This window comes from Elaeis guineensis, chromosome 5, assembly GCF_000442705.2.
Source record: "Elaeis guineensis isolate ETL-2024a chromosome 5, EG11, whole genome shotgun sequence".
NCBI classification, from domain to species: domain Eukaryota; kingdom Viridiplantae; phylum Streptophyta; class Magnoliopsida; order Arecales; family Arecaceae; genus Elaeis; species Elaeis guineensis.
In genome coordinates, this window is record NC_025997.2 from 111,440,305 (window position 1) to 111,457,199 (window position 16,895).

The 16,895-nt window shown below is 38.2% G+C and overlaps 1 protein-coding gene across 1 annotated transcript in view; it reads right to left on the reverse strand.

Annotated features, from left to right (window-relative positions):
* Positions 1-1,797: 1,797 nt before the first annotated feature.
* Positions 1,798-16,895, reverse strand: part of LOC105034007 (UPF0613 protein PB24D3.06c) — a 56,295-nt gene continuing 41,197 nt past the window's right edge. The window contains exons 7-9 of the mRNA XM_010909030.3: positions 8,806-8,914; positions 2,189-2,253; positions 1,798-2,082 (exon numbers count right to left, since the gene is read on the reverse strand). Of these exons, the coding sequence (XP_010907332.2) occupies positions 1,935-2,082; positions 2,189-2,253; positions 8,806-8,914 (322 nt within the window). The 3' untranslated portion in view covers positions 1,798-1,934. The remainder of the gene's footprint in view (positions 2,083-2,188; positions 2,254-8,805; positions 8,915-16,895) is intronic.

The window sequence follows — 16,895 nt, forward strand, 5'->3', positions numbered from 1 at the left end:
TGGAACTTGAAATTTCAAATTCCCATGTAGAACTAATGGGATTCAAGAACTGGAAGAAAAAGTACCAAAGCTTTAGAAGGAGAATCAGGAGAATATTGTACTAACATATTAGGAGAACTTTAGGGAAAGTTCAGACTGTATCAGTATCCTCTATGAGCCCTTTGCCCTTAAGCTCATATTTTGTGGGAATAACCACTTCTAATAATAGTTGATCATCCAAAAAAACTTGATATGTAATAAATTGAAAAACCATAGCTTTAAGTTGATCAAGACAACCTTGAAAATATCTTGTTCTTCAAATCGATTTGCTGGTTCTCTAAATACGTCATTAAGTCCTCCTATTTAAGTCAAGCATTCTTCATACTAACAAGCTGACTCATCAAGATGTCAAAATTTATCATGCTCACTGCTGCTACAAACCATGATTTGAGAAAAGGGTGTTCTCGAAAGAACAAAAAAAATAATAACAAACCGATGCTCCAATGGCGGTTGATGCTAGAAATTATATGGAGCTGAATACAAGTAAGAAAAGATCATATAAAAAGGATGAAAGTATTCACCACTAGATTCCAAGGATTCAAGTTTCGATGGGACATCTCATGGGACACTAAGATGGGGTACCATCATATATGCAGGGAGAGGACCATACAACCATCGTCCCAGCATGCCAATTAGGATATCTTAGGACATCCACTATCCTAAGTGTCGGGACGTGGCAGAACAGCGGCACGTCCCAATTCCATCGGAAAACCAAAATAGTCCCATCCCATGAGATTTAAAATCTCGCTAGATTCAAATAGATATCAAGTCAGATTTAAATTCTTCATTCTTCATGATTCTTTTCTACTACATGGTTTTGTAAAAACATCATGCTGCTACAACCCATGATTTGACAAACAAAATGTCTTTTAAAAGTTAAGAACAAAAGAATAATAGCAAATCAATGCTTTAATGGCAGTAGATGCCAGAAATTATAAGGAGCTGAGCGCAGGTATGAGAAGATTGTATAAAAGAGACAAAAGTATTCGGCACTAGATTCAAATAGATATTAACTCATAGTTTCAAAATCTTTATTCTTCATGATTCATTTTCTTCTACATGGCTTTACATAAACACCATATTAACTCTTTATATCCTTTATATTAGTACACAACTACTTTTTAAAAGACATATAACAATTGACTTTATCATCTATAGGAAAATGCTTTGTATGCCCCATAGCATACCCTGACCTGGTTTTTTTGAGCTGCCGGGGGTTAAATGGGCAATAAAACCCTCCATAAACCACCTACCCCATGATGGCACACAAAAAGCCGGTTGGTGCTTCTCAGGGTATGGTCAGGGGTATGTAATGCAATACTCTAAACCTTAGACATCTAAACTATTAATAAGTGATATCCAGAAACTCTAATAAACAACTTCCACATTCACAAACACATATTTAAGATTTAGTCAGCAACTATTAAACCCCATAAAAATCTTTGACTAGAGTTTGACTTCTTGACTTATACTGCATGTGAACTAGGTATACAAGCACATCAAAATGGATTGACCAAAAACAACCGGTCCATGGCTCTTATATTGAGTGTGAGAAAACTCATAATAGAAATGGACTGCTTCTTGATTAAGCTTGACTAACATACCCTATTTTCGACTAGCAAAATTGAATTCCCATGCTAACAGAAAAATAGATGTGGAACATTCACTAGATTGATTTTTGACTTGTACTTAAATTCGAGTAGCTGGCAAATTTAATCAAAAGAAAAGCATAAATTAACATATTAACATACAATCGGGTAATGAAATCTGCATTAGATTAAAAAAAAAAAATAGTAGAGTGAAATGGAAAATGGAGAAAAAGTTATACATGGAAAAAGAAAACTGGCAATCTAATCAAGAAAAAAAATATATATCAAAAAAGAAAAAATAGAAATCTAATTCCATGGATCATCCCACCCTTTCGGTCCTTCCCTCTTTACAAAATCTAGGATGGCCTGAACTGCTTCTTGTACCCTATTAGAGAGCGAATGATTTCCCCATTCTATTTCAACTTTCTCAGCACCTCCCAAAGCCTGACACAATCTGCAAGACATGCAAATTAAGATATTCATGCACCTCTAACAATAAGTAGTTCATTAATAACTACATCAACATGCCTAAACCATGGGATTAGCTTGAGAGTTGTTACCTTTCTACCAGCGCTTTCTTATCAACATAGTCTGGCACATACTCATCAGCCAGGGAGAAAATAACCTGAAGCCAAATACTCAGAGAAACATAATTCAAAAAAAAATATTTTGTCGCAGAAAATAAAAGGAACCTAAAAAAGGACAAACAATTAGCTAAAAGAATCCCAGACTACAATCAATTAAAATAATATACCAACATGCATTTAAAATGTCTACATGGTTATAACACACCTATTTGTTCCTATCAGGAGCTCAATCTTCATCAAACACTTGAATTTCTAATTTCATTATTGCAATTTACATTATGGTAAATGCCCTTTCTTTTGCAAATCTTACAACACAAAGTAAAGATGCTTAAGTTATTGGAGCCTCCTTTTAGTCACCATGTCATATCATCATGCAATCATAATCGAACAGAGGACATTGATTGTTATAGTGTTGGGAATGGAGATGATAAAACATGCCTATCTGGATTCCCAGAAACCTTAAGAGCCAGTAATTAAAAGTCCTGTGCAAATGCAAACAAATATTATTGACCAGGAACTCAAAAGGCAAGTAAAGAAGATCAGCACCAAATGAAATATACTCCCAATTTAGTATTTTAAGCTTTTACTGTGCTGGTTGTTCCATGCATTTATAAACCAAGATTTCGTGAATCATTGCATCCATAGGTTAAGCCAATTATTGTAGAGGGCATCTGATGCAATAGCCTTAGTGTGAAGCTGCATAACAGCTGTAAAAAGATGTGATTAAAACATTGATGCTTCATCAGAACAAAGTAATTTTAAATAGATACTGATATCAGTTGTTGAAGAATCAAGAAAAAGGTGATAACGATGGTTAACCTACCAATATTTAAAAAGTAGTAGCCAATCACATGTGGCAGGTTAATCCAAACATAAAGAAAGAAAATTAGCAAATTTGATGCAACCCACTCAAAATAAATAAATAAACAAATAACAACAAATTTGTTGAAGAAAACAATCAAGCAGAGATAGGGCTGGAACTGAGCTCGAGCCAGCTCGACGCCCATCGGGCCGGGCCGACTTCGGGTTGGGCTTTGGCCTCGGTCCGAAAGAATTCAAGTCAGGCTTGGGCCTAAATACAGAGCCCGTTTATATTTCGGGCTGGGCTCGGGTATATCTTTGGCCTAGCCCGAGCTCGACCCGAATGTCAGCCCGAAGTTCAATCTGAATTTTCAACCCCAGGCCCGATCCCAGTTCTCTAATTGTACTTGACTTCCCCTCTTAAATCGAAATAGTCCGACTGCCCGAGCCAAACAGCCTAGTTCCAGAGTTCTGTCTTCCTATTCCCCCATTCGATGCCCTAGTCATGGTCCGTGTCCGTCCGCCAGAGGGCGCTGTCTTCCGTCTACCCCCATCGTCGAAACGGGTGGAGAAGGCACCGGAGTGGCCGTCCTCTCCATGGCGTGCGGCGACGCCTGTGGGGCCGCTGGACGGCGAACATCCATGACCCAATGCAGCGAAAGCGGGTATGGCTCGGGACCTTCGACATCATGGAGGCTGCTTCCATGTACGACAGCGCCGCCATCCAGCTCTAGGGGGCCAAGGCAGTGACCAACTTCCCTACCGAAAAAGCATCACCAAACCGTACAGCGGCGGCGAAGGCGGTGGTCGTCGATGGGGAGTCGAGCAAGAGCAGCGAGAGCGGCGGCAGTTCCTCCGACAACCCTCACCCCTTGCCGACGTCGGTGCTCCGATATAGCAAGGACGAGACGCCGTTCGACTGGATGGTCGACAATGGTGTGGACATCTACGGCCTTAGTTTTGAGTCATCGTTATGTTTAACGGACTTCTACTAGCAGCGATACTTTGGGAAGGCGGACTTCGGTGAGTTGGATGCCCTCATCATCTTCCATCTTCCCCCATCACCAACTCCTATCTTCGATCTTCCGCCATCTACCATCGCCGATGTGGTGACACCGGTTTTCCGTCTTCCCATCTTCGCCCGTCGCCATCGTTGGTCATCGTCGTTCGTCGTTTCATGTATGGCTCCTACTCCTACCGAATCTCCCTTCCTCAATCCCTGATTCCTTGATTTTGGTCGTGACTCGTGAACCAGATGAACCCTAATTCCATCGGAAAAAAAACAGGAAGTAAATGGCCAATGGGTTTCTATACCTCGGGCCAAACTCGGGCCAAGCAAGATCTCAAGTTGGCCCGAATGGATTCGGGCCGGGCTTAGGCCTGGGTCGGGTCGGGCTCGAGCTTGGTTCTTCTAAAATAATCGGGCCTAAGCCCGGCCCGAAGCCCGAAAAAAATTTTCGAGCTGGGCTCGGGTGGAGATAGAGTCTGGCCCAGTTCCACCCCTAAGCAGAAAATCACTAGATCAGATTTTGCATGCAATTCAAGTGTGGCCTAGCATGCTATAAATTTGAAATAGCAAGCAATTCCATTATTGGTAAATGCATAATATGCATCAAATAATTAGTTTTAATAATGGACATTGAGATACCATAATGAAATACCAAATTTTCTTCTTTTTCTTTTGGTTGGGGGGTGAGGGGGGATTGGGATGTGGGTGGGGGTGAGAGTTTTTCTAGCATTTTAGGATGAAATATGAAAGGCAGACAACCTGCAATTATACAAATAAAATGTAAACACAGAAAGCCTACTAGGATAGCAAACAGAACAATTGGAAGTTTAAAGGTTGGTGTTCAGATTAAAAGCACTGAACAAAGAATTCAATTTGAGAAATAATAACTGAAAGGATAAGAGACAAGACAAGGTAGGAGTTCACACAAAATCAAAAAATATTAATTGCCACAAAGGAATGATGCTCAAAACTCAAAAGAGTGGTTCGCCCATAGATTTTTAAGATAAAAATATAGCCAAGAACGGAATGGACAAAAACCCGAAATGTATTTTGCTAATTATCATGTTGGTTTGCATAAGCATGCATTACATGCTGTTCCTCGAGAAGTTTTTACATGAATCTCTACAACTATTGAATGGATAGGAGAGAGAAAGCTCTGCCTCTTCCAAAATTTAGTCAAAATTATAGAAAAATCTTGTTAAGAACCCCTAAAAAGATCATAGAAAAATTCTGTTTACAACTCTCGTGCTTTGGTTTTGTTTCAAAGGTTGAAACTAATTGGACTCTTATGGATGTTATCTAAACTCATTTCAAAAATCATGGAAAAATTCCATTTAGTACTCCCACAATATGTTCCTATTTTTGTGATGTCATTTAACACCCATTCAAAAAGAGTGTGATATACATGTAATATATCGGATTCAAAATCTCTGTTTTCTTCCTGCGTTTCACACTCCATCTTCCATCTTCCTTCCATTTAGGCTCTGAACATGTGCATGTTATTCCAAGGTAAGAATCTTTCCAAAAAAAATTTAGAAGCTTTTAAATGTTTCACAAAGTCCGAGGGCAATACGTGGTTAACCATTAACATCAGATTTTTCTTTGAAAACAGATGAGCTGCTTAGGAAACAAGGTCAAGGCTGTGAGGAGGCTCAGTAAGCTTTTGACTACTAAGATGCCTCACGACACCTCTCCTATCAAGGTAATCCATGCATTTATAATGTTATTTGCCATTCCTCTCTTATTCCTCTAACTTAAAGCTTTTTTATATGATTTTGGATTCTTCCTTTTATTTTGTGCTGCCAGGTACAAATCTTTATATTTTGATCTGAAAAAGATTAGCCATTAAATTCCCTAATTATTAACTCCTTCATTAAGCCTCATAAAAAGAATGCCTTGCCTTGTTAGGAATTTTGATCTAAAAAAAATAAATTTCTTCATTATTAACGATCCTTAATTAAGCCATCTGAAAAGAATAAAAAAAAATAGTGTGATGGACTTTGCCAAAGCCAGCCTCAAAACCCTCAAAGAATTTCTCTCAGGCAAGACCAACACTTCCAGGTCAATTCCCACTCCTCCCTTCATCTTTATTTCCTAAATTTTAGTTCAAATTGGATTCTGTTATTCACTTTGTCACTCTGCTTTGACTTTGATTACAGGGTTTAAACTGCAAAATATAATCTTTTTAATGATCTAGATCCATCAGACCTTTTTGCATAGATTTTCAATTTTTTGGTAGCTGTCATGTTCTTATGCATCGAATTTGGAATATGTTTGGTGTTGTAGTGAAAAGGTTGCATTTTTCATTGATTTCCCTTGTTTTAAAATATCAGATTGGACCTCAAAACCCTTAAAGAGTTTCCATCTGGCAAGACACTACATCTTTGGGTAAATTCCCACTCCCCTGCCTCCGTGATCATCATCAATTTTTTTGTCAGTTTTTCTGAATGGTAGTTCTCTGCCATTGAAAAAGTACAGAATGGAGAGGATACTCATGGAAGGGAACTTTGGGAAGACCAGGGAGGCCATTGCCATGAAAATCCTTGCCCAAAAGCACATCCAGGTTCATTCCCATTCTCAAGCCCTTTCTGGAAAGAAAGCGATTAGGGGAATGGGGGGGGAACCCCGCGGGGGGCATCAAATTGAAGTCCATTGAAACATGATTAGGAGAATTCTTTTTTGTTGGAGCGATTTTTGGATTATATTTGGAATAAGGTTTGCATACTTTATTTAAGTTTTTTTATAATTCTAGATTTTTCTATTGCTAATTAAAGATGACTATATCATTTCTAAACTAGACAGATGTCTTTTTTCTCACAAACACTAAACTTATTCTGTACATCCCAAATTTTATAAGATATATTGTCGTTCATATAAAATTTAAACTATATTATTTTTTCATATATTTATATTTGTTTGTTTTTATCTCTCCTTTTACATCTCAATGAAAGATCCTAATCGATATCAAAAAATAATTTGTATCCATTTTTTAAAAAAGGAAATGCATTATTAAGATTTTGAACCGTACTGATGTATCCACCAAGGATTCAGATCCTAACAGGACGTCCTGCGAGACATCAGGACAGAGTACCATCCCATGTATCAAGCCAGGGCTATCCCGCTAGCGTCTCAATAGGGATGCCTTGGGACATCCTCTATCCCAAGTGTCGGGATGGGATGGGATGGCAGCGCATCCCGTTCCATGAAAAAATCGAAACAGTTCCGTCCCATGAGATTTAAAACTTTGATATCCACAATTTTGCTCCAACAAAAGAATCACATAGTAAAAACTCTTTCTAATATGAATCCTTGAAACAAAATAAAAAAATTTCTAAATAGGCATCAATTAAAAGATAATTTAGCATCAATTCAAAAAAATGTTAATCAATCTGTAGACTTTCTGATTGACTCAGTTAAAAATCCAGTTGTTATCAGTTCACATCAGAGATAGAGGAGTCAACCAAGAGGGCTATGGTGCGTGAAGGAGGATAGGAGATCAGAAGGCATGCTAAGGCCATGGGTGAAACTGTTCGAGGTTGCATCAAAGGGTGGAACCTCTTGAACCAATTGAATTTTTTTGTAATTATTCAGAATTAATTTCCTTTTATTGATCTAATAGTAATTATTTAAATCTGAGAACCATTTTAATGAGATAATAGAATTATGATGACATTGTATGGTATACATAGATTTTGCATATAATTAACATTTTCTGGTCAGAAATTCTTCTTGAGATGTCTCCCATTACCTGAATGTGTTTTTTATGGCATCATTGTTCTCCAAATTTTGGGCGTTTCTTGGTCTGCTGCAGATCTTTTTTGTGCTTTGTTTTTATAAGATATCTAAAATCACTTTTTGTCTACTGGCCTCCCATTTCATATATGATTATGCTACTTGATTATAATTCACAGGAGCCATAACTTGATTGCCATTTGCATGAGGCAGAGTCAAACATGGTTCACATTTCTACATCCTGTAATTCTTTTTTTCTTAAATGGGATATGGGATTTCTTTTCTTTAAAATGAACAATGCATAAGTTATTTTAAGATTTATAATGCTACTTTGGAGTTAGTTAAACATTGTTTTTATGCATCACAATTGTTAATAGTGATAAATTCCTTGCATCCAATCACATTCTAGCTTACTGGAATTTATCAAGTTCACAAACGCTAAAACTTATTTTGCAGATCACATATTTGATAAGATATATTATGTTTTACATAAAATTTAAAGCACGTTTTATTTTTAATATTTTTATGTTATTTGTTTTTATCTCCCCTGCATCATGGGGGTATTTTGCTTGTTCAACAAATAATTGGATTTGAGCTAATGTTTAAACATCTTTTAGGACTAAATTTGAAACAAAAACATGTACCGACTAAATATAAAATGGCGATCAAACAACGGACCAGGTGCTGAGTTCCCTTAGAATTGAATGCACAAAATAAGCAAGCAATAAATTTCTTCATGATTTTGTAATAACATAATTCACTGATTCATAATTGATGCTATCACCATCCTCGACAATACTACATATATGACAAAAAGGAAAAACCATCTTCAAAGGAAATTAAATAAATGCACCACTCTTTCTTTTCAACAATACAAATGACAAAAAGAAAATGGAAATGAAAATGAAAATGAAAATGTGAACACTTCATCAGGCATTAGCCTATTAGAAAATTGATGCCATGTGCTGATTCAACAAGACAGGAAGTAATGTGGAAAGATATTATGTCTTATTTAAAAAAATAAATTCAATAAACAAAAAGAGATTACCTGGCAAGGTGTACTGGACATGTGACCAAGTCTCATTCTCAATTGATACTCATTAAGATCTGAACTGAACATATCATCATCCCCCATGTACGCACAAAGCGAGTGGTACCTTTTAATTACTTGAAAATGTCAGCAAAAAAGATGAACTAAAAGATAAATGTATGCTACCAAGAAATGTGCTAACAAAATGACAATTCAACCAAGAGAAAATTATAGCTTTACCAATATTTGATAGCCGCTGCCTAGCAGACTAGCTAAAAAGCCCTCTTCATGAAGACAGTTAACCATTTTGTTGGAATATTATTATATTTGAAAAGTTATATTTGGAAAGTATGACAATTCCTCCATTGGATATTTGGAAAGCATGACAATTCCTCTATAAGAAAGTATATCAATTTCTCCATCGATTCCACCATCCTTAATTTTGTATCATTTGAATTTTTTCTTTATTTGTTTTCCACAATCATGGGATTGTATCTTTTTTTTATTTATTTCCCACAATCATAGGATTGTATCTTTTCTTTATTTATTTCCCACAATCATGAGATGTCGGGTGGATCTTGGTGTATTATATATATTTATAAACGATGCAATAGATGAATAAGCTTCACCTTTTTTCATTGGACATGGTATCAGAGCCTAGGAGAGAAAATCCTAGCCGTCCTAACCTCTCCAGCGGTGCACTACCCCGCTGTCTCTCTCCACTAAAATCCAGCCTCTCCTGAGCATTACCTTATCCTTTTCCGTGTGTAGATCCTTCTTCGTGATTCAATTTCCGCATGAACAATAACTTTTCAATTCTTTTACGCGCCTCTCTTCAATTTAGAGCCTTTTTTTATTGTTGCTACTATTCCTTGAGATATTCGTAGGCTTTTCTTCAATTCAAGTCAATATGTCAACATCTTCGAACCCGTCTTCTTCGACAAAATCGAGTATTTTCACTTCTGCCTTTTCTGGTTCACCCTTGGTCACCACAGAACAACTCTCTGGTCCCAATGATCTGTCTTGGGCTACTGCTGTTCAATTATGGTTTAAAGGTCAAGGATACGAAGACCACTTAATTAAGAAAGTTGCAGATGTTCCTACTACTGACCAACCCACTTGGCAAAAGATTGATGCTCAACTGTGTAGTCTCTTGTGGTCCACTATCGACCGCAACTTTTTCCTATATTCCGTCCTTATCAGACTTGCTATGATCTATAGAAAAAGGCTAAAGGCTTATATACTAGTGATATTCAATGCTTTTATACTGTTATTTCTGACATGTTACATCTCCAGAAACTTAACCACTTGATCAGAATATACCTACCTATATAGGCTAGATTGAAACTATAAAGGAGTTTGCTGAACTGTTGCCTATCACTGCTGATACTGAAGCACAAGAGCAACAACGTGATAAGCTCTTTATGGTTCTCATCTTGGCTAGACTACCTCTCGATCTTGTCTCTGTCCGTGATCAAATTCTGGCTAGCCCCATAGTACCCTCTATGAAAGATGTCTTTGCACGTCTGCTGTGCGTTTTCTCTCCATCTATTTCTGACTCTGGTGCTTCTCCCACTGACTCTTCTGTTCTTGTCTCACAATCTTCCAATAGAAACAATCATAGTGGAAGCAATGGCCGTGGAGATAACTGTCAGCGACCACAGTGCACTTATTGTTATAAGATTGGCCATACTTAAGATCACTGTTTTAAGCTAAATGGCGGCCACCTCGTACTGCGAATGTTGCCCAGGCCGATTCTACCCCCATTGTGTCACTTTCAAAGGACACACCGTCTCAAACTATTTCCATTCCTGCAGCTGAGTATGATGCGTATCCTCAGTATCAGGCCGTCAAGCAGTCTACTGTTGCCTCTACTGCTCACATTGGTAATTCAGTTGCTTGTCTCACTCATTCCTCCTAACTTGGATCATGGATTCTCGATTCTGGTGCCTCTGATCATAAATACTTTTCTCCAGCATTACTAGTTCTTCTCTTCCTGTGGTTACCTTGGCTAATGGCTCTAAAATCTTAGCTAAGGATGGTGGTCAAGCTAGACCTCTTCCCTCTTTACCTTTGGATTCTGTAATTTATGTTCCGGATTGTCCCTTTAATCTTATATCTGTCAGCAAATTAACACATTCCCTTAATTGTTCAGTTACATTTAGTAATAACTCTATCCTTGTGCAAGACCGGGGTATAGGACAAACGATTGGCGTCGGACGTGAGTCACAAGAGTTTTACCACCTCACATTACCTACATCACTAGTAGTCTGCACTTTTAATGCACCACCATCTCTTATCCATAGTCGTTTGGGGCATCCTAGTCTTTCGAAGCTTCAAAAGATGGTTCCCTATCTCTCCTCTTTACCATCACTAGAATGTAAGTCACGTCAGTTTGAAAAACAAGCACGTGCTTCGTTTCCAAAGCGTGTCAATAGTCAAGCTGCATCCCTATTTAATTTTGTTCACACTGACGTATGGGGTCCTAGTCGTGTCAGTTCTACTTTGAGTTTTCAGTACTTTGTGACATTTATTAATGATCACTCTCATTACACTTAGTTATTTTTAATGAAAAATCGTTCTGAGTTATTCTCAATATTTAAATCTTTTTGTGCTGAAGTTCGTACTCAATTTGATGTTTCAATTCGCACTTTACGTAGTGATAATGCACAAGAATATTTTTCTATCCCTTTCAATAGCTTCATATCTTCACAGTGCATCCTTCATGAATCTTCATGTAGTCGTACTCAGTAAAATGGAATTGCTGAGCATAAAAACCATCATCTCATTGAGACTGTCTGCACATTACTTTTACATAATAATATTCCTCTCCATTTTTTAAGGGATGCTGTGCTTACTGCCTGTTACGTGATTAACAGAATGCCTTCATCAATTTTACAGAATCAGATGCCATATTCCATTATGTTTCCTACCCATTCTCTTTATCTTCTTCCCCTTCGTGTGTTTAGCTGTACTTGTTTTATTCGTAATTTAACCTCTGGATAGGATAAACTTTCTGCCAAATCTCTCAAGTGTATCTTTTTAGGCTACTCATCTTCAAAAAGGATACCGATGTTACTCTCCAGACACAAATCATTACATCACCTCCATAGATGTCACTTTCCATGAGAACACATCCTTTTTTGCATCTCCTAAGCATCCCATCATAACTGACGTTCTTCCCATTCCTTACATTAGCCCTCCTGAGGACACTCCGACTCGCCCACTTCAAATTTATCATCGTCGTCCACGTTCTGACCCTCATGCAGGCCCGATTGATGCTCATACTGACTCACCCTCTGCTCCAACGCTTATGCCTACCATGGACCTACCTCCGATAGATAGTCTTCCTATTGCTATTCGAAAAGATATTCGCTCCACTCGTAACCCTCATCCTATTTATAGCTTTTTAAGTACTCATCATCTGTCTTCATCCTATCTTGCCTTTATATCCTCTGTCTTCCGTTTCTATCCCTAAAACTATCAATGAGGCATTGGCTAATCCAGGGTGGTGGCAGGCAATAATTAATGAAATGGCAGCTTTGCATTCTAGTGGCACTTGGGAGCTGGTCTCCTTACCACCTAGTAAATCGACTTTTGGTTGTCGTTAGGTTTACACAGTGAAGATTGGTCCTGACAGAAAGGTTGATCGACTTAAGACACGGCTAGTTGCCAAGGGCTATACCTAGATATTTGGCTTAGATTTCGGTGACACTTTCTCACCAGTGGCTAAGATTGCCTCCGTTCGTCTTCTTCTCTCCATGACTGCCATGAGACATTAGTTCCTTTTTCAACTAGATATTAAAAATGCTTTTCTCCATGGGGAGCTTGCCGAAGAGGTGTACATGGAGCAACCGCCTGGCTTTGTTGCTCAGGGGGAATCTGGCTTGGTTTGTCACCTTTGTCGTTCTCTTTATGGCTTGAAATAGCCTCCGCGGGCTTGGTTTGGAAGGTTTAGTACAGTCATTCAACAGTTTGGTATGGTTCGCAGTAAGACAGATCATTCTGTTTTCTATCGCCATTCTTTAAAGGATCAGTGCATATACTTGATTGTTTATGTGGATGATATAGTTATCACAGATAGTGATCAGGATGGAATCTGTCAACTAAAGCAACATCTCTATGGTACTCTGTACCAGCCCAACCGGTCGGTACAGCCCGTACCGAACCGAACCCATAGAAAACCAGTTCGATTTGAAAAACCAAGTGAACCGCACCGAACCGAGCGGTTCGGTACGATTTGCACTCGAAATCGAGTGGTATTGATCAGTTCGACTCGATTCACGAGCAAATCGAGCCGTACCGACATGGGCACATAAGGGGGAAGTGGGGGATGGGGGGGCCAGGGGGGTTGTTTGTGCCTTTGTGGTGGGGCTAGGCTACCAATAATTTGATAGCCTCTGAGAGTCGAGAAGCCCGAGAGAACTCAGAGAAGTCTTTGACGTTCTGCTCTCAGGCTTCGACGACAGGTGTGAACGAAGCCAAAAAAAAAAAAAAAAAATTCAGAAAAAATTTTACAACTTCGACGGGGCGACAAATTTCGATCGAAAATAAGGTAATCCTTCATTCTGTCACTAAATATTTTATTTTTCATCTTTTTTTAGCCAATAACCGCTAGGAAGTAAAAAACTAAGAAAAAATTATGTCAAAATTTATGATTTTGGTATGATTTCATTATATGTTGTAGATCATTAGACGATCTACATGATGACGCTAAAATCATTAATTTTTATTAATTATTTTTTTAAATATATATATTTTTTTAAAAAAATATTAAAAAATTAAATTCAAAAAAAATCAAAAAATTTAGGATGATTCAAGCTACTTTCGGTATAATTATTAAACTGTCGTATTTTGTTTAATACTTAAACTTACAGAAATGAGTAAGGAGTCGGCATAACGTTGGCTGGAAGCATAATGAAATGCTCTCAGCTCGGCACCATTGAAGATGCAAATGGTGCAGCACAGAGTTCAAGAGAAGGATGACTAGGTTGAAGATGTATTTTGCTGATGGTTATCTGGATGTGATCATGTATCGAAAATGTCCACAGAAAGTTCGACAGCTTATGAAGAAGTACTTCGCTGATTCTAAAGCAACGAAGAAGAGGGCAAAACAGAAGAGGGCAGAGGTGGACCATCGAACTGGAGAGCCACCTTCCTATCATTCCAGAGCGTTAGAGGAGGCCTTTGCTCCAGATGACGAGACACAGATTAAGACTACAATTCAGACAAGTCTGGATGACCAGTACAGACTGGAGGAGATAAGCAGATATAGAGAACGATTTAGATCGTCATTCTATGAATCGAGATCCGGCTCTACGACTGCTGGAGGGGAGTCTGAATTCAAGAGAACCACCTTTGTCAGAGGCCAGTTGGTAGAGGCAGACATAGTATTTCATCGATACTAAGGGCTTTTGACAGTAGGTCTGATAGAGATATTCCAGCAGGAGCCACCATTCATGATTTGGATCCACATGCTTTTTCTAGTAAGGATTCAAAACAGTAAAGGATTGATACTATACTGAAGAAGGATAAAAAGAAAGATATGTAGCGAGTTATTGGATCATGATTTCATTTTAGCCATATTCCAACGAATGTGGCAGGCAATACTTACTATCGATCTGCCATTTCAGCCATATAGGCTACTGGCACCGGTGTAGATCTTCCAGCATCTAGGGATATCTATGGTCAGCTTCTTGACAGTAATAAAAAAGATTTAGAAAGATAAATTTCTTCTTACAAAAGTAAATGGCCCATATACAAACTGACAGTGATGTGTGATGGTTGGACAGCTCCTACTAGACGGAGTATCATAAATTGTTTAACATATTGTGATAGAAAAATATTTTTCTACAAATCAATTGATGCTTCAGATAGGGTGCACGATGCCGCATACATCTTTGGACTAATGGAGAACATAATTGATTCAGTTGGAGAGCAGAATGTCGTGCAAATCATCATAGATAATGAGCCGCAATATAAGGCCGCTGGTGAATTGCTGATGGAGAAGCGATCGCATATTTACTAGACACCAAGTACTGCACATTACATTGACCTCATATTGATGGATATTGGAAAGCTTCGCAGAGTGCAGTAGGCAGTGGATACAGCCCAGTCTATTACTAAATTTATCTACAATCATATATGGGTACTGTCATTGATACAAAAATATACTGAAGGAAAGATCTTAAGACCGGATGTCACACGATTTGCGACAAACTACATAGCACTTGATAGCTTTTTGCAAAAAAAAACAGCCTTGCATTAGATATTTGTCAGTGTCGAATGGCAGAAGAATAGATATGTGAGAACCGACACTAAGGGAAGTCATATGGAGAACTTGATGACCAATCAGTCATTCTGACAACGAGCTAATAAGATAGTGAAGGTTATCAAGCCATTATATGTGGTGCTTCACACCATGGACAATGAGAGATACCCCCAGATGGGCTTTCTGTATCACATGATGAAGAGGATAAAGAAACAAATCAGTAAGATAGATCCCAAACATGTCCAGAAATACATCAACATCATTGAGCGCCGCTGAAACTATCAGATGGATAGGGATTTGCATCTAGCCGATAAGCATAAATTCAAGAATCATCTGAAAATTTTTCTTTTTTTGTACTAGCATAAGTTTACTTAATCATTTGTGAAATTTATTTTCAGTTTACTATTTGAATCTGAAGTTCCAATACAACGTATTCGGGATAGATATGGATAACAAGCTTCTCACTACTCTCCAAAATGTGATATATAAAGTGATGTCCGATCTCGAAATCGCATCTGTCTGCAAGAGGTACGTTAGATTAATTAAGATACAAGCATTTAACTTAATAATATATTTGTTAATAAAATAAATATTTTCATAGACGAAATAGTTTAGAGAAGAGATAGACAGCTTTGAAGTCTTATCGACTGTTGTAAGCAAAAAGAAGATGAATCTAGATAAATTACATATCAACAGTGAGAACTTTCTTGACATTACATGCCTACTAATATCATAAAATCTGATATATAATTTTGATTAATATTTTGACAGCTGAATGGTAGATTTATTTTGAACAGTCCGCACAAAATTTGAAAAGTATGGCCATCCGCATTCTTTTCCAAACAGTCTCATTTAGTGGATGTGAACGCAATTGATCGACTTTCGTTCTTATCCACAGCAAACAGAAAAACCATCTGACACAGAAGCACCTCAACAATCTTATTTATGTGCACTATAATTTGAGATTGAGGCTAAAATGTGTGCAGGATGAAGTATAGCTGAAGTATATGGATCTGACGATAAATGATTATGCCGTTAATAATAAGGATCCGATGATTGGATGGCTTGCAGGCCAACAATAAGAGCCGAAACTTAATGAGCTAGGATCTCCTCCATGACCAGCAAGTGTGATAGCTAAAGAGATCAGGGTGGATCCAAAGCAGTAGGCAGATATAAATATTCCACAGAGTTCCAGCTGATCAGCTACAGCCTGAGGGATCACAGGAGAGTCATTCATTATATGACTCCATGTCCAAGACATCCAACTAGATGTTTGAGCGAGAAATGATGAGACGAGACCGATCATCTCAAGCAAGAAGAAGACATCCATCCTCTCAAATATAGTAAAGTCAGTCACAAAGGGACACCAAGGAAGCTCGAAAAGGCAAAAAAAGAAAGTCAGTTGCAGCACCCTCGAGAGTGCAGGAGTCAGCTGACTCAGATTCGAAGACCAAGGGCAATGACTGATGATAGCAGTCATGGATCTATTGATCAGGGAGGGATTGGAGGATACGAGACCACTATTAATGAGATGCAGCCGCAGGATAGTATTCCATTTATCAGTGAGTCCCAATTTACACATGCCATACAAATAGGGACTACAGTGCATGAGCTGATAGACTCCGTGAAGTGATGATTTCATAAACGACCTTCCAGAGATCATCCAACGCATGATATAGCTGCAGATGACCTTGCACATGGAGTAGAATTCATGAATATATCTGGATCATCCTCATATTATGGATCCTATCACCCACAGACAGCTTATGATCCATATGAATATGGTGTATCCGAGACATCGACTTCCAATGGTTACTATCCTATATAGTCTGGAGCA